The following is an 18,452-nucleotide window of genomic DNA, read 5'->3' on the forward strand; positions in this document are numbered from 1 at the left end:
AAAAAAAAACAAAAACAAAAAAACCACACACACACATTGGTAATATCTTATTTTTACCAGAGATATATTGGGGGGGGGGGGCAACCACCTTGTGGCTATTGTTTATTTCTTATTGTTTTGTTGTTGTTGTTGTTTTGGTTTGGTTTGGTTTGGTTTTTTGTTTTTTTCCGAGACAGGGTATCTCTGTAGCTTTGGAGCCCGTCCTGGAAACTAACTCTTGTAGACCAGGCTGACCTCAAACTTACAGAGATCCGCCTGCCTCTGCCTCCTGTGTGCTGGGATTAAAGGCGTGCGCCACCACCGCCCGACTTATTATTCATTTCTTCATCTGTGCTGTAGTTTGGATTATTTATTTTACTATGTTTTCCAGTTTATCAGACATCTCTTCTGTTGTTTTACACATCCATTGATCTTTCCACCTCAATGCCTGTATTTATTGTAGAAATCCTATCTTATCTTTTTTCAAATATCTATTGCCTACTTTGATACATCACTTGTGTTAACAGGAAATCTTCTATTTCTTTTTTTAATCCTATAAAGACTAGCATTTTAATTAAGACAAAGTTACAAATTTATACACAGTAACTTTTACAATGAGAACAACAGATAGCAAGTCTTTCTTTTCTTTATTCACTTTAAACATACTTTTAAACTATTTTAGCCTATATCTAGTACCTATACTATCTTAACTTTCTAGAGGCCTGTTTTACGGGCTGGCTCAAGAAACACTGTTTCCGTGGGTATTTTGTAAGAAAAGCAGACTTTATTTACTCAGAATTTTTAGAGTAGTTTCAGCAAATAGAAATATTTCTCTGAACATAAACACATAACAGGGCATCCCCTTCCAGAGAAGTCAAGCATTTATATGTGCTACTATTCTAGTTATGCCAACCAAGGGTCATCTTCAATCTTCAGCTTGGAAGCTCCTAAATTTTGTGAGAAGAAATAAATTCATACCCCAGGAAACACATTTTTTTACCTATTTAGTGTGTGTTTGTGGGGGGGGGGCACATAGGTGCCACAGTGCCCTTGTAGAGGTCAGAGGACAACTTGCAGGAGCTGGTCCTCTCCTTCCATTGTGTGGGTCCTAGAGATCAAACTCTGGTCGTGAGGCTTCATGGCCTGTGCTCTGACCACTGTGCCACCTCACGGGCCCTTCTTTCCACTTTTATCAAGATCCCCACTTTCACATCAACACCACAACTATATTTGATAATTTCTTTACTGAAATTTGGAGTATATAAAGAAGAAGCTATAGAAACTCCTAGATCAACTTTGTAGCAAATAGAAGGATTATCAAAATATTTAAGTGACATGTCAGGAGTAGCATTTCAAATTCAAAAAAAAAAAAGTAATTCTCAAATTTAAAAGTCAAATTTCAATTATAATTTTCACAGTACTTTTTTCCTACAGCAAATAATTTTACCTTCACTCTATACATTTATAGAAGGGGTTTACCATATTAGAAGCATTCATTCAGAGGGGAAAAAAAATCCAACTTCATAGTCTCAACATAAACATTTTAAGAAGCAGCTATGGTTTAAATAAGAAACGCTCAACCTTCACTGTAAATTCCAAAAGTAATATATAACAATTAGACTAGACTTTAATAAAAAGAAATCATGTATCCTCACCTCATTTTTCCTTTTGAAGTGATATCAACTCGCACAGGATCAAACTTGTAAGCTGGGGAGACAACTTCCACTACGTAAGAGCCAGAGGGAATATCATGAACCACAAAGCTCCCATCTGTCCTGGAAAAAGGAAAGTCACACTTAGTCACTTCTCATCAGCACCTCAGTCTCTTCCTGCTTTGTTTTGTTTTTATTTGTTTGAGACAGGATTTCTCTGTGTAACAGCCCTAGTTGTCCTGGAACTCATTCTGTAGACCAGTCTGGTCGCGAACTCACAGAGATCTGCCTACCTGAGGCAGAGGCAAGCAGATCTCCATGAGTTCAGGGCCAGCCTGATCTATAAGAAACAAGCTACAGGGAAATACTGTCTCAAATAAAATAAAATAAACGTGTGGACCACCACTGCCTGGCAGTCTCTCCCGTTTGAAAGCACTTGTTCATTTCCCAAATAGTTCTCGAAAAACATCAGAAGAAAAGCAGATTCTTGCACCTGGGAGACTTAAGCAGAAGGATCATCATGGGTTCAAGGCCAGCCTGGGCTATGGAATAAGTTTCAAGATATCTTGGACTACGTGCAGTGGAAAATCCTGTCTCAAACAAACACATAACTAATTAGAGGCAAACAGAAAATACAGGTACAATGACTTACGCCTGTAATCATAAAACGCAGAAGACTGAGGCAGGAGGATCATGGTCAGCTTGACCTACATAGTTTCTGCCTTTCTTCCTAAATAAACAGAAAATGACAAAAGTTGGTCCTGCAATTTACATTCTAGTATTTTCAGAGTTTCTAGGCATGGACGAGCCTAAACCAGAGTATTAGACTCCTGAAGCAGGCAGGAGGACAGCGACAACAAAGAGCAGCTACTATTCTGCAGCCTTGACGTCACTGAAGAAAAGCTGTCAGTGGACATTATTACAGTAGGAGGGTCGCAGCTTTATTAAATTCCTTTAATACATTCTGCTTATTTAAAAAAGTGTTCTGTTTTAGTTTTAATTTGTATTTGTTGGCTTTCTTTTTCATACAAACATATTTCAATAGTAACTTCTGTTTATTATAAACAGTTCCATTTACTTTAGTTACTTTTTAGCTGGTTATTCAGAAACCTACAATTTAGTGTTAAAACCATCCATCTTTTCTTCCTTTATTTCCTCTGATCCTACTTAAAAAAAAAAAACCCAACCAAAAGCTGGTAATTTCTTTTTGCAAGTCAAAATTAACCTGTCTAGAAAGTGAAAAACTGCTTTTTCAAGGAAAAAAGACATAGAAAATTAAGATGAAAAGTGTTTCCTGTCATTGAAGAATATACCAAGGTAAAACAAAACTGAAATATAAGCATTGAAATGCCTTATTCCTCAGCAGGACACCCGTCTAACCTCCAGACCCACTTTCAAATGTACCTCGAAAGGTTTTTGGAGAGTCTAGCAGCTTCAGGAAGGATGCATGTGGTGTGGTTGGAATTAGGAGACATTTGTCTAGCCAAATCAATGAGGTGACAGCCGTCACGGCCATATCACCCTCACAGCCCCCAGACCCCCTCTCTACTTTTCACGTCTATGGGAAGGGAAGAAAATTACTTTAGTGTATTTTTTCCACAGGTTTTTCACGGACAGACCATCTCTGTCTCTGCTCAGGATCACGGCTACACACGAGTTGCCTCACCCTACACACACTTCCAAGTCTCCAGTAGCCTCTTCCCCTCCCCACTTCCCTCCAGCTTAGAGGTGGCAACAGTTATGTTTTGCTTTCATTGTACTATTGGGTAAACAGTGTTGAGGCTGGAAGCTCCAGGTAGTCTACACTTTGGACTGTTCTTCTATACCTTGATGATTGAACTCTATGTGAACCATTCTAATTTTAATGCATATTCTGCTCTTTTGCTTTTGGAGGCAAAGTCTTGCCATACAACGCAGAATGGCCTCAGACTCACAATGCTAGTGTCCCACTTTTCCAAGAGCTAGGACATAAGTGTAAGCATCACATCTAGTCATCTTCTGCTTCTTGACGGACCCTGATAGAATCAATTTCAAAACATGTTTTTTTCTGAGCAAAGAGGAAAAACTGAGTGATAGCTGTTCAACACAAACAGTATCAGGATCATCCAAAGAAAAAGCTAAGCTAGGCGTGATAGCACTCAGTGGGAATCCAGGAGGCCATGAGTGTGAAGACAGTATGAACCACACAGTCAAACTACACAATAAAAAGATTCAAAAATAAGGAGTATATAATGTCATAATATCAAAACAAAACAAAAAACAAAAGCTGACTGTAATGGATTAATAAAAATTGCTGCAGATCCTTGGTGGTGGCAGGCAACATAAACTCTGCAGGTCCCCAAGTGGTGGCAGGCAGGGGGCAGCGGGTTCTGAGAACAGCCAGTCCCAGGCAGGGACAGTGCAGGAGACCACACAGCAGGTCTGCGAGAAGGCAAGCCATGTGGCAGCAGCAAGCAAGAGACAGATGGATAGGCACACCATGCAGAGTGAGGTTGGATATTTATTTAGTGGTTATGGAAGGGAGGGGAGAAGGGGAGAAGAGCAGAGAGGGAGAGAGGGGGAGAGAGGGAAGGAGAGAGGAAGGGAGAAAGGAAGAGAGGGAAAGAGGGAGAAAGGGAGGAAGGAAGGGAGGAAGGGAGGGAGGGGGAGAGAGAAGAGACTGGAGCTGCCTCTCCAAGAGGGAGCCAGAAAAGAGGATGGAAGCTGAAGATCAGCTTGCCTCAGCGGATGGAGGAGGGAGTAGGCATGGCTTGTCTCTTAAAGAGACAGAACAATCATTACACTGACACCTACCTACTTGTTCAAAATTAGAAGACTGGATAAGTGAGTTGTGGTTTATATACACATTTACGATATAAAAACAGGCTTGCATGCTCTTCAACCCCAGCTCCTCTCATCTCCATTAGCAAAGTCCCAAGCCACTTCCCCACAAGCCAAAACTATAGTCAAACTTGTATGCTGGCTAGTCAAAACAGATGTCAGACAAATCACCTATCCTATTTACGACAAGACTATTACCAAAAAAATCATATAAACTCTCAACCCTTCTATATGAGTACAAGAGCATGGAGTAGAAGGCAGGCGGTGGTGACGCACCCCTTTAACCCCAGCACTTGGGTGGCAGAGGAATTCAGATCTCCAAGTTTGAAGATAGCCTGGTCTACAGAGTAAATTTTAGGAGGGGCAGGGATACACAGAGAAACCCTGTGTCAAAAAAGCCAAAACAAACAAACAACAACAACAAAAAAAACCAAAGTAGTGTAACATTTTAAAATAAATGTTAAATGAAAATTATGTCTTATGTGCTTTAATCCTCCCCACCCCCACCCCATCAGTCGGTTTTTCATCCTGTTCGCCAGCTCCTCCTGCCAAGTTATCATCGGCAAGTAAATGTGAGGCCAGGCTAGCCTGGGTGAGGCTTCTTCCTCAAACACCCCTCCCACGAGGGAGAAGCCTGGCCCCTTTATTCTAGGCTCTGCTGAGGGGAAGTGGGGTAGGCTGAGCCCACATCCTGGGAAATCGAGCCTGAATGCGCTTTAACCTTAAAAACAAGTCATAAAACTTTAAGGGCTGTTATCGTTCATTGTAACCTTTTAAAAGAAAATGTCTTGTTTATATTTTCCACAATAAACATTGATTTGTTTACACTCGGGAGTGACTCTGGCTCCACCACAAAACTATCGCCAGCCAGCTTTTGTACTTTTCTTTTTTGAGATAGGGTCTCAACTAAGTTGCTCCTGATGTCCTTCAACTTATATCCTTCTGCATCCGCTTCTGGAGTAGCCGGGATGATAGGCATGTGTCACCAGGCAAGACTAATAATATATGACAACATATATTAATTCTAAAAATAATTTCAAAATAAAAATAAGTGGTTTTCAAAAGTGCTATACACTGCATAAGTTAAATTCTCAATTAAGCCTTATCTTTCAAAACTTAATGAGATTTTATTATTACTATGATTATTTGTTTGTTTTGTTTTGTTGAGTTTTTTTAGGAGGGGGTTCAAGACAGGGTCTCTTTGTATAGCCTTGGCTGTCCTGGAACTCACAGAGATTCACCTGCCTCTGCCTCCCAAGCGCTGGGATTAAAGGTGTGCACCACTACCATGGGGGGGGGTTTATTATTAATGCATCATTAATTAGGACAAACTCTAAACAATACCCTAGTGCCAGATGGAATTAAAATACTGGTTGTCACTGGAAGGTGGTGATGCTCTCCTTTAAACCCAGCATTTGGGAGGCAGAAACAGGCTGATTTCTGTGAGTTCGAGGCCAGCCTGGTCTACAAAGCAAGTTCCAGGACAGGCTCCAATGTTACAGAGAAATCCTGTCTCAAAAAACAACAGCCAGGGGTGGTGGTATGCCTTTAATCCCAGTGCTCACATAAGAGCTAGTTCCAGGACAGGTTCCAAAGCTACAGAGAAACCTTGTCTCAAAAAAAAAAAAAAAACCAAACAAACAAACAAACAAACAAACAAAACACACACACACACGCACTCACACGCGCGCGACACACACAAAACCTAAAAAAAAAAAAAGGTTGTCAATTTGTAGTTTAATTAATGTGAGTTTGAATTTCCCACGAGGGAACTTCAACAATCTGCAGAAATCTGCAATTCAAACTTAAATGTCCACATTTAAGATGTACGGTTTTCAGATATCACAAGTTAATATACAAAGCCAGCCAAGAAATATCTTCTTTCAGTCATAATTTCAACCCCTAATACTGGTGGCAAAATTTCAAACGTCATATTCATGCCTATAGGGATGAAAACACTGCTGACAAGCCAAATCACTACTAAATTCACCCCACCTTCCCAGAAAATCCCATTTCTCCTAAGAGCAAGAAGAGATATGTGTAAGGAATTTTGAAAAACCCTAGTCTGACACAGAAGACGACTGCGCTATCGCAAATCCCTCGACGTAGTCAAATGTAAAAAGAACAATAATCGCAACCTCGGGCCAAGGGGGAAAAAGCTCTTTGATTAGGGACTTCAGGGCCCATTAATTTTAGAAGCAGGGCTTATGTCACCGCCGGGAGCCCTTTGGGCTTTGATAACTCCCACTTGTTTAACATCTTTCTACACAACACCAAGCTACCAGAAGACCGACAAGGAGAAAGCAACTAGGTCCCAGAGAAACTAGACAAGATGCAAAGGTGCAAAATATCCAACAAACCAGGGCGCAGCAGTCCCTTGGGCTCAAGTGCCATCAGCCCCACAGGGGACAAAATGAGCCCACACAAGGGGGCAAAACGGGGCTACAAATGAATGACCCCACTGTTTAGGGCCTGGGGCCACTGCCCTCCTCCTCGTAGCTGAAGTATCTGACCGCACAGACTCCCAGCACAGACCGTTAGTGGCACCTGTACCTTCAGTTGGTGACAGCTACGCTGTCGGTCCTGACACTGCGCTGTCCTAGCTGGATACCCTTCCAGCGTCCACCCAACCGCTTTCCTGCTGCCCTCAGGATGCTCACTTAAGGAAGCCGACGTGCTCTTCTCCGTCTACCAGCACTCGGGCGGCGGAGATCCAGTCCTGAGGCTTCACCCCTGGAACGACCGCACGTCCCTCGATCTTGAAGCGATCTCCCGGGCCAACCCCGCCACCTCCCGGGCCCTCGGCAGCAGCCCCAAGCACCTCCGAGCTGTGGGCATCTCCTGAGAATAACAGCAGCAGGATGGAAAAGAAGCCCCACAGAGCACCCGCCATGACAGCAGCTCTGAGGAGTCAGGCCCACGGCCCGGAAGCCCTCCCCCGCCGTACGGGCTCCGCGGCCGCCGCCGCCGTCGCTGAACGATGTCGTCATCACAGCGAGCCGGATCCAGCCGCGAGCTGTGCCCGTCCTGGGAGAGAAGCTAAGACGCCGCCAATCAGGAGAAGGGACGAGAGCGACGCCAGGGTCGCCCCCAGGGCTCCGGCTTAAAAGGCGGCGAAGAGCGTCTGCGGCCGCCCTGGACTATCGGTGGCGGAGTGTGTGTTGTTGTGGCATCTGCAAATGCACGAGCCCTCTGGGAAGTAAAGGGTTATGAGACGGTGACGGACTAGGATCCGAAGTGTTGAGTGTTGGGTCTGTAGCTAACATGTCAGACGTCTACTTTATCATTTTCTTGAAGTTCTTTCTAGCTCCAAATAATTCTCATTTGTACCACAGATCTCTGTAAAAGATTTTGGGCAAGGTGTGCTTTTTCCCTTGTGCACTCTGTCTCCGCAGAAAAGTTAGAGAAATTGAAAACACATGCAAAAGCTCTAAGCTTCCAACGGAGAGTGGAAATGCAGAAATTTGGGCTGAAAAGGGAAAAAAATACTTTTTATATACAAAGGACTTGTTTAAGAAGTACGTGGAAAACGTTTATTTTCATTTCATTTTATAATTTTGCATTGATTTTTTTTTAACATACACAGCTCGAAGACCGAAAAAGTGAGGTTGTCACTATAATCGGTCTGTGATGTACCTAATACGCATAAAGTGCAAATGCCAAGACCATCAGAAACAGTGTTTTCCTAAGACCATGCGGAACCGAACTGCCTTCTTTTTACATAATGTTTATTTACCATGAGTGTCCCAGCTCTGCTTTTTTTTCTCATTGTCTTCTGCGTGGTTTGCTAATATTCTTTTCAGCATTGATGCTCACTTCCCCGAAACACCTCAGTGTAAAAAAAAAAAAAAAAGCCATCTGTATTCTCTTTGACTACTACACTGATTCTCTGGTATGGAGTTTTTTCCTAACAGTGTTTGTCTACATGCATGTTTCTAATGGTCTCTATCTGTTGGACATTATCAAATGATGCAATATTCAAACGGTTTAAGTATGCAGAATAGACTCCTGTCTACTTGTCTGTCTCTTGTCATTTCTGTAACTATTTGCCCAGAGATAAATCTACAAGCAAATATGTATAGTAAAAATACACACATGTGGGTAGGAAGATGGGTTAGCAATTAAGAGCACTTGCTACTCTTGCAGGAGACCAGGGTTCAGTTTCCAGAACCCACACTATGGCTTTGTAATTTCTGTTCCAGGTGATCTGATGCCCTCGCCCCCATAGGCACCAAGCACTGGCGTGGACCGCATGGCAACCACCATTGCTGCTTGACAGAGTTCCAGCTTTCAACACTGCAGACCATGCTTCTCCAGCACCTTTTTACTTCCATCTTTAAAGATTCTCAGTATTAATGCCTTTCCTTTTGGAAAATTTTGTGCAGGCTTTGGTAAGGGATAAAAATGTGTGCAATGGTAGCTTCTCTATACAAAATAATTCTTTGGAAAAAAAAATCCCCACCACCTCGGAATCAGCAATCCCATTGTGCCCTCCTAATTACACCAAGAACAGGAAAGTTACAGATTTACTAGAAACACCTGATCCCAAAGAGGAACTGCCTACACTTCAGATCCAGAGCCTGAGGCTATTAAGGGCAAGAGTTCAGTTAATAAATATGGATAAATCAGAATGCTGTGGTATAATGGGAGAAGAGTAAGACACCAGGACCTTCCCTCTTGGGAGTGTTATGAGGGGAACAGTAAGACTAAGAAATTGTAGTATGGTGTCTGCTCCTCAGAAGTCCTTTTCCAAGGTCAGGCATTTGGATGAACACTCAGGGGTTTGAGGAAAATTGCTACTTGATAAAGCACTCATTCTCCTTAGTTCTGACATGAAAAACTCAGGGCCCTTTCATGATCGTGACTAGTGCCTACTGTCAAGGTCAAGCCCTGATTTCCAGCCACATCCCAGTTCGCATGCCCCTTTTCTCCCTTTTCCTATGTGCAGTAAAAGATGTAGCCTTCCTTTTTTCAACTAAATCTGCTGGCAGCCATCCCTATTCACCCACAGATAGTGTCTGTCTTCTCCACCCTCCCCACCCCCACACCACACATCCTCTTTGGGACCTGAACACTGCCCCATGCTCTTGCCGAAGCTGGTCTCTGGCAAGGCACACATATGGTTTATATACATACATGTGAGCAGACATTCATATATAAAATGAAAAATAGCATATACTCATGAGGCATAATGTATATTTATATGACATTTAATATACAGGATATAAGTAGTGTTTATTATATACATATAAAAATTAGTGTTGTGAGCCCAAACTGGCCTTAAACTTATCAGTTCTTCAGTCACCGAAGTGCTGGAAAGATTGACATGAATTGTGAGCCATCACTGTCAATTCAATATGTTATTTAGTGAAAACTGAGTGCACTATGACACATAAATATAAAAATGTACGCAGCTATATTGCATATGTATTTTACATGTATATATTTCCACACTATCTATCTAATAGCAAACTGTGAATACAGTTCTGCATTTCGCCCTTTTTAACATAATGTAACTTGAAAGAAAATTCTTTTTTCTTTTTTTTGGTCTGTTTTTTCATAGGCAGGGCCTTATACCACAGCTCAGATTGGCCTGTGTAACACCCGATTTCGGTGTTACACCCTCGGTACAGTTCGCGTGCCACTGTACCGAACGCAAGTCGGGCAAGGGCCTGGAGATTGAAAAGAACACAGAGAGACCAGGGTCATTCGAAAGGAGATCAACCGAATGCCGTTTATTCAGCCTTGGGGAAGCCCTTAAGTACCTACTGCAGCACAAGGACCCCCACTCAGGCAGGTGGGGAAATTACCATATCTCAAATAGAATGAATGCCCTGCGGCTAATCACCAGGCGGGGCAGGAGAAAAATAGGAACTTAACCAGGTGGGGCAAGGGGAAAACAGGAACCAACAGAATACTAGTCACCTGACTAGAAACTGAATGCGTCCCAGGAATAAGGGTTAAATGCTTGGTCATGCTGACCAGAAATTGTCCTCGGGAAGCACTCCAGGAATAAGGGAGGCCAGGGCCCTACAGGCCTGGACTCATTATGCAACCCAGGCTAACTTCAAATTTGTGGCAGTTTTCATGCCTTAGCCTCCCTAATTCTAAGTACAGATATGAACCACTGCTCTCAACTGTAACTTATCCTGACTGCATATAAATGAGCTTCCTTGTCTTCTTATGACTACCAAGTACCCCAGTATATGTATCTACTGATTCCCTACTGCAAGACTTTAAAATTGTGTTGCAGACTTAGGGGAAAATCCATGTGTTCAACCAAGAAAACATTTCACCAAAGATAAAAGCCCCAAAATGGCAGTTTTAACCTACAAAGTTCTGCTCATGGTGTTCATTTTTCAGCAGGAGGAGCTGGGCCCTCAGACTGTTTCAGATCCAACCAGGGATGTCATAAGCATTATTGAACCATAGAGAGAGAGAGACAGAGAGAGGGGGGGAGGGAGGGAGGGAGGGAGAGAGAGGGAGAAAGAGAGAGAGAGAGGGAGAATATGCAGTAGTTCCCCCACTAGTAACCACTCTCTGAAACATAAAATAAACTATTACACTTATAAAATGAAGAAAATTACAAATATACAAAATAAAAGTAACTTCAAATTAAGTTTTAATTTTTTTCACGTGTGTGTTTGGAACTCTTCTTTGCTGATATCTTAGAGCAGGTGTCTAATAAATGATCAGTACTGGTTCTAATAATGCAGATAGGAACCTGGAAGTTACTTTTTCTATAGGGATAAGAGTGGGAGAGGACAGCTGCAAACACCCACTGGGATCTCTGCCTCCCCATTTCTACCTTATTCCCTTGTCTACTGTCACTCACCAAAGCATCTAATGTTTTGAACCCCTCAACTGTCAAGCACAGAATTCACACATTCACTGAAGGAGACAAGTATGAATGCTCATTTGAGGCATGGCAGAAGTCTGTTATCTCTGCTGTTTTCTAAGTAGGACATGGGTTGTATAGATAATCCAACTCCAAATTATAGGAGAGGCACAATATACCATCCACCTTGGACTTGTGTCAACACAGGAAATAAGTACAGTGAGCTCCTTTAGGAAGACCCTATATGCTAGATGTCCTAAATAGACTAACCTTCCTGCATCACATCCCAGAAGGTTGACCCTTCAAGGATTGCAAAAATTCTGTTCTCTTTTCTTCTGTCTTCCACTTGGTTTAGCCAAAGACATGTATGTAACTGCCCTTTCAATTTCTCTTACCAATGCCACAGAAAGTCTAATGATGGGTAATTTACAATTACTCCTTCCCAACTTTCCATGTATTTCCTGCCAAGATCCCGAATCATGGAGACCAGGCAAGCCTACTTACCTTGGTGATCAGTTCACCAGCCAGGCCTCCTCCCTTCCCATCCTCCCTTCTCTCTTTCCCTCCTCCTACCTACCAGGGCCCTCAGTATTTTCTTGTCATAACCACCAGGGGGGAGAACAGGAATAGGAAAAAACAAAACGACATTCAGGATTTACACATTTTTAGAAATAATTGGATTACACCATCAGAAGTAATTTCTTGGTTTTACAGGTGTTCTTGTTTGTAAAAGCATTCTTTGTGTTTCTGATACTTTTGCATATGTTGTACTTAAAGTTTTTTTAATTGAAGAAACTGAAATCCCTTATATATTTAAGCATTTATATATAGCAGAATTTACTTGAAACTCTTAAAGTCTGAATCAGCCCCTCTCCAAAACCAGTTATCCTCCAGATTTCCTAATCATTTAGAGACATATTTGGAGATGGTGATGGCCATCCCCCTCTGTTTCAGTGTTCTTGTTAGTATTTCTGAGGTGTCATGGTGATTCTCAAGCCACACACTGGCTCTCTAAATAGATGTTAGGTTATAAAGGAAGTCCGTGCTTTCTTTTTTAATAGAGTAACTACTAGAATTCCTAGGAAACTCCCGCTAAGCGAATCCCCTAAACACTCTGTTATTTATTGGGGCATGGTTTTTGCCCTGAGTTTTCAAATCTCATTTACTTCAAATAGTTAAGTTAATCTCTTTGATTCAAATGAACTGTAGTCAATTCTCTTGGCATTTTTTAATATCTAGTGCCCACTAGGACTCCAGGTTTAACTCTCAAAAGCTATTTCTAAAGTCCTCTCCAATGAAACCAGTCATCTCTCTTTCAGGTAGAGAAGTCAGCACAGCTCTGTGTCTTGCAGAAATAAACTGTAATGGGAATGCTTCACTTTATTCATCTGACTTGAAGTTCTTAACCCTTTCATCAAATTCTATGAAAAATAAAAGCAAAACAAATTGAAGACATATGAAGTACAGTAAATAACTTACAAACATGAAGAGGAAACCATCACATTGGGGAATTAATTTTTTAATTTTTTTAAAAAAGAACCCCCATACTGTTTTCCATACTGGCTTTATTATTTTTTCACCAACAGTGAATAGCGGTTCTCTTTTTGCTATATTCTTGATTGACAGCACTGTAAAATCCCCTGCCTCAGCATCCTTAGTGGTAACATAGACATCCACCATTACTCTGAGGCCTTCTTTCATCTTTTTGGAAAAATCTTGCATTTATTTATTTGCATGTGTGTGTGCACCCACAGCCACAGTACATGTGTGATGGCCACGGAGTTGGTTCTCTCCTTCTAACATCTGGGGCCCAGGGATTGAACACAGGTCACCAAGCTTAGCAGCAAGCTTCTTTACCCACTAAGCCATTTTGTCAGGCCCTCTTTGATCTGTTTGATAATACTGATTAGAATGAGGTAATACTCCATTTGGTTTTGATTTGCATTTCTCTGATAATTAATGATGTTCCATATTTTTTTCATGTATATATTGGTTACTTGTATGTCTTTTGAAAAGTGCCTATGTAGAGCTACTACCCATTTTTTAAAATGCTAGTATTTTATTATTTTTTTTCTTTTCTTTTTTTTAATTGATTTTTTTGAGCTATACATTCTCTGCCCCACTCCCTACCTCTCTCCCCTGCCCTTCAACCTGCTCCCATGGTCCCCATGCTCCAAATTTACTCAGGAGATCTTGTCTTTTTCTACTTCCCATGTAGATTAGATCCATGTATTAGGGTCCTCATTGTTGTCTAGGTTTTCTGGGATTGTGATTTGTAGGCTGGTTTCTTTTTTCTTACTTTATGTTTAAAAACCATTTATGAATGAGTACATATGATAACTGTCTTTCTGGGTCTGGGTAACCTCACTCAATATGATGTTTTCTAGCTCCATCCATTTGCCCGCAAATTTCAAGATGTCATCATTTTTCTCTGCTGTGTAGTATTCCGTTGTGTAAATATACCACATTTTCCTTATCCATTCTTCTGTTGAGGGGCATTTAGGTTGTTTCCAGATTCTGGCTATGACAAAAATGCTTCTATGAACTAGTATTTTATATTTAAATGCAGTTACATCAGTTTCTCTTTCTTCTTTCCAGCCTCTTCTATGTTCCCTACCTTGTCCATTACCTCATTCTCAAATTGGTAGCTTCTTTTTCTTTAATGATTATTGTTATGTGTGTGTGCTTACATGTGTGTGTGCCTTAAATACATACACAAATACATGAATACAACCTGCTAATAAGCCTGTGCTTGTTGTTTGTGTGTATATGATTTCAAGGCTGACCATCATGGCAGGAAGCATAGAAGCAGGTAGGCAAGTACACATTTCCTCCAACAAGGCCACACCTCCTAATCCTTCCCAAAATAGTACCACCAGCTAGAGACTAACCATTGAAGTATATGAGCCTTTGAAAACCATCCCTAGTCAAACCACCACAAAGGCTCTCCATGAGTTCTACTACCTAGAGTTTATCACAGACTACCCTCGGATTTGAAGGCTCCTCTTCCTTAAACCAAAAGCCCCAAACCATTATATTTCATGACTGTGTTAGCACAAAGATGCACATAATATAGGCAGATTTGTTATTTTATATTCATTCATTTTATTTCCTTCTTACTTGCTAAGAAGAATGACATTTTGTGGCCTCTTAAATGTGTCATAAGCCTAGGCATGTACTTATAATGCTTAACAATAAGTTGGCTGTGGCTTATTGAGGACTAATTTAGAATTCCGCAAGTAGACTGGCAGCCATACAATGCCTGGCAGGTTGCTGAGCTCCCACAATTAATGAGCAGAAGCAGATAGTTAGAATTCCTCCAGTGCTCAGACAGGATTCTCTCTAAACACAGCACCCACAGTTTGCAGTGAGTTGCTCATTTTTAATGATTGTTTTCCTGCCTTTGAATTACAAAATACTGTTGGTATAGTTTATCTGGAGTTACCACGGGATTAACCCTAGAAAGCATAATGATACTAGATATGTACTGCAGTTCAAACGTCAATTATTAATAAAGCATATACATTTAAGGCATATTAATAGGTAGATTCAATAGATAGACAGACAGATGATAGATAGATAGATAGATAGATAGATAGATAGATAGATAGATAGATAGATAGATATTCCTCCATGTTGGTTGTCAGAGAATGACTATAATAATTCAGTCTTCTTTTATAAAGCATACTCAAATGACTCACATATTTCCTTTTTTGCACTTTTTTGAACTCTGAAGAGTTAATTTGACTGCTGAAGATGTCATTACTGCAGCAGACTAATTAGAGCCAGGGATGAAGGAGGTGTGGTAAAATACCTTGATAGACTGTTTATGAGAAGGGAGAGAGAGAGAAGACTGAGAGATTATGCATACATTTGGAAAAGAATACCCATGACTAAGCAGAATTCTGGAAGCTTCATAATAGAGTTGAATGCTGAACCTTCATTCTACCCCAGGAAAAAGTACGCATCAAAGGGACTGTCTCCTACATTTATAACCAAACTTAACAATAACTTATAATGGAAATGCCAATTATCTTTTATGCCAGGATATAATACTGTTTCTTTCTGTGATTAGAATATTATATATCACCCTGGCTGGTCTACCTGAATGATCACATTAATAACAAATGTTGAAATAGGTTTTCATATTTCCTGATGTTAGATGTTAAATGCAAAAGTATCTATGCCAAGAAAAACTTACCGAGAAAATGTCTCTATCTGATATTAACCCAATTTGTTTGTGAAGTTGTTGCCTACATTTTAATCTAACTGGATCCAGAGGTTTGAAAGTTCACATCAGTAGAAGATGTCTCAACACCAGCTCCTGATGTCTTAGCCATCATCCTGGGTCACCGGTTAAGTTTTAGTCTGTGAGATGGATGTTTACAGGGAAGCTCTTAGGTAGTGGGGACACATATATTCAAGTGGAACATGTCATATGGTATGTTTTTCATTTAGAAAGAACTATTAACCACTCCAGAGGGGTGAGAAGATTCTGAATAACTCACAGAGAAGACAAAACAACCTCTTTAATTTAAATATGGTTACTAAACTCAACATATCAAGCTACTGATCTTAGTACAGTTAAGCACTTAACAAAATTATATAGTTCAATATTTATAGTTCAAAATCATGATCACCTTCCTTTTTCTGCCATTCTGCCCCTACAATATTTAAATGTGCCATGATATCTTTATTTGGGATTACAAAAGTTCATGAATAAAATATAAGAATCCTTAATTTAATGGCACAGAAGCTTTCTTTCACTGCATCAGACAGTGAGGCGTCCTGTCAACTGGCAGAAACAACAACTGAAAGGTTTTGGTTTTGAGAAGTTCAGATAAGGTTGGGAAAAGGACTAAGACATGGAAGACCAGAGAAACACCTTTCACCTTTCTACAAGGATGAGCTTTCTTTTTTAAAAATTACATGTATTTATTGTTTGTGTGCTCGTGAGTGTGTATGTATGCATGCACACGGTAGAACTTGCAGGAGTTGCTTCTCTACTTCTATCATGGGTTCTGGGATTCAGACTGGGGTTGTCAGGTTTGGTGACAAGTGCCATTATCCACTGAGCCATCTCGTTGACCAAAGAGGGATTTTGTAAGTTAAATAGAAGAAATTGTACCCAAGGGATGAATGGCTATTTAACAGAAATAGAATATTTAGCCGCTTGGTAAAGAGGCTGTAAAAAATTCAAGTAGCATATGTCTGGACATTCTGACTTTAATCTTGGGATTTTGTGATTCTTTATTTGGAATATTAACAGCTGTTGTTCACCTGCTCCAGATTTATTAATAGTGGTTACTGGAAAAGCCACCATCATTTTTTCACATGCCAAGTGAAAATGACTAAAAACAAGTGTGAGCTATTATTATTAATACACAATGTTCCAACATAAAAATGAAAATTAGGTGACAGTTCATTCCATGACAATAAGTCATGCCACAGCTTTGCTGACTTACAGTTGTAGTGCACACAGAATGATTCAGAATTATGAATTATAATGAAGCCATTCCCAAGCCTCCTGTGAAGCTCCAAGTAAATATGCAGTCCTGAGAATTACCATTCCTAAAAGGAAACCTTCCCCTGCAGAGAGAGATGGCAGTGGTTTTCAGACTTGTGTGAGCATCAGAGCCACTCTGGGAGGTTATTCAGCATCAGCTGCCTCCTCTATGCCCGGGACTGACTCAGTTTGGCTGGCACCTGCCCTGTACACTTCCCTATTTATACGATGCTCCCACCAGTGATTCCAGTGAGCTTTAAGTTTGCGAGTTGGTGATCTATTTCTAAAGAAATAATATTTGCATTACATTATAAGAAATCTAGCAAAATTATTCCTAGAGAACTACACATAAATGTTGAGCTTTAGTTTTATATTACTTTTGGACATTTTTGTATGTAGGTGTTTTTTGCCTTCTTGCATGTCTGTGCACCCACAACCTTTGTGTTGAGTGCCCACAGAGAACAAAAGTCCCCTGGAAATAGAGCTACAGATGGTTGTAAGCCTCCACATGAGTGCGGGGAATTGAATGTGGATCCTTGGGAAGAGCAGCCAGGGCTCTTAACCACTGAGACATTTCTCTAAGCCCCAAGCTTTATTTTTAAACATAATGCTGCCTTTGTGGTTATCAGACAGTAGCAAAGTTCCAGAAGTAGAAATAGTGTCCATTATAAAGGTAATAACTAATATATGTCTAGCTGTGACTTAATTTAAAACAATATACTGGTTTAGAGCACACACAGGTCAAATGAGTGTGAAATTGCAACTGAGTTGATGAAATCTTGGCTAAAGGTCTTCACTTGCCAGCAGTTTCCTCATCTGGAAAAGTGACGAGACTGATCATTTATGCCATGGGGGGGGTTATTGTGAGCATCAAATAAGATGATGTAAAGGAGGCAGCAGGCAGAAAATAATAATGGAAATACTGTTACCCTTGTGGTGACTAGTCACAAGTAATGGTTTCAGTGTGACACAAAATTGCAAACAGGATCGATTTAATAAGCCTTAATGTGACCATATAATTATCCAGGGATGGGTGAAACATCCAAGTTCTCCATTATGCACAGTACCACCAATTTTTTCATCTATTTCACCTAGAATTAATCTGTTCATTAGTTGATGCCATTCAGAAATGAATTCTCATAATCATAAGTTTATTTTGCAGAAAAACTAGTTACAAGGCCATCCTTCTCTATTATATAGTGAGGGAAAGCATCACTAGGCTACATGAGTCCCCGTCTCACATTTTAAAAAAATTCTTCAGTGGTTAGATATCTCTCCCATAACTCTCATAATTGAGAAAACATAAGAGAGTCTAAGGTTTAAAAGACCAAATCTTATAAGCCTGACCAAATTTCTCCCTCAAGACCAGATTGTTGGGGCTTGAGAGATTGCCCAGTGGTCAAAAGTACATGCCACACAACCATGGAGGCCTAAGCTTAGATCCTAGAAGTCACATAATAAACTGGGTGAGGTCTCATTAGGGCCTGTGACCAGCACTGTTGACGTCAGAGGTAAGAGGATGCCTATCCTCCCCACCAGAAAAAAGCTATAAAAGTAGGCAGAGAGTGATAGACAGAACCCACCTTTGGTCTCTATGTGAGCACACAGGAGAGCCCTCCTACACACACACACACACACACACACACACACACACACA

At 40.7% G+C, this 18,452-nt stretch overlaps 1 protein-coding gene and 1 non-coding gene across 2 annotated transcripts in view; both read right to left on the reverse strand.

The window, feature by feature from the left end:
• Positions 1-7,403, reverse strand: part of Emc7 (ER membrane protein complex subunit 7) — a 12,604-nt gene extending 5,201 nt beyond the window's left edge. The window contains exons 1-2 of the mRNA XM_005364229.3: positions 7,112-7,403; positions 1,635-1,754 (exon numbers count right to left, since the gene is read on the reverse strand). Of these exons, the coding sequence (XP_005364286.1) occupies positions 1,635-1,754; positions 7,112-7,344 (353 nt within the window). The 5' untranslated portion in view covers positions 7,345-7,403. The remainder of the gene's footprint in view (positions 1-1,634; positions 1,755-7,111) is intronic.
• LOC113457994 lies at positions 5,020-5,158 on the reverse strand. Its single transcript, XR_003378454.1, has one exon.
• Positions 7,404-18,452: the final 11,049 nt, after the last annotated feature.

Source organism: Microtus ochrogaster (genome assembly GCF_000317375.1).
Source record: "Microtus ochrogaster isolate Prairie Vole_2 chromosome 14 unlocalized genomic scaffold, MicOch1.0 chr14_random_1, whole genome shotgun sequence".
In the NCBI taxonomy this organism is placed as follows: Eukaryota; Metazoa; Chordata; class Mammalia; order Rodentia; family Cricetidae; genus Microtus; species Microtus ochrogaster.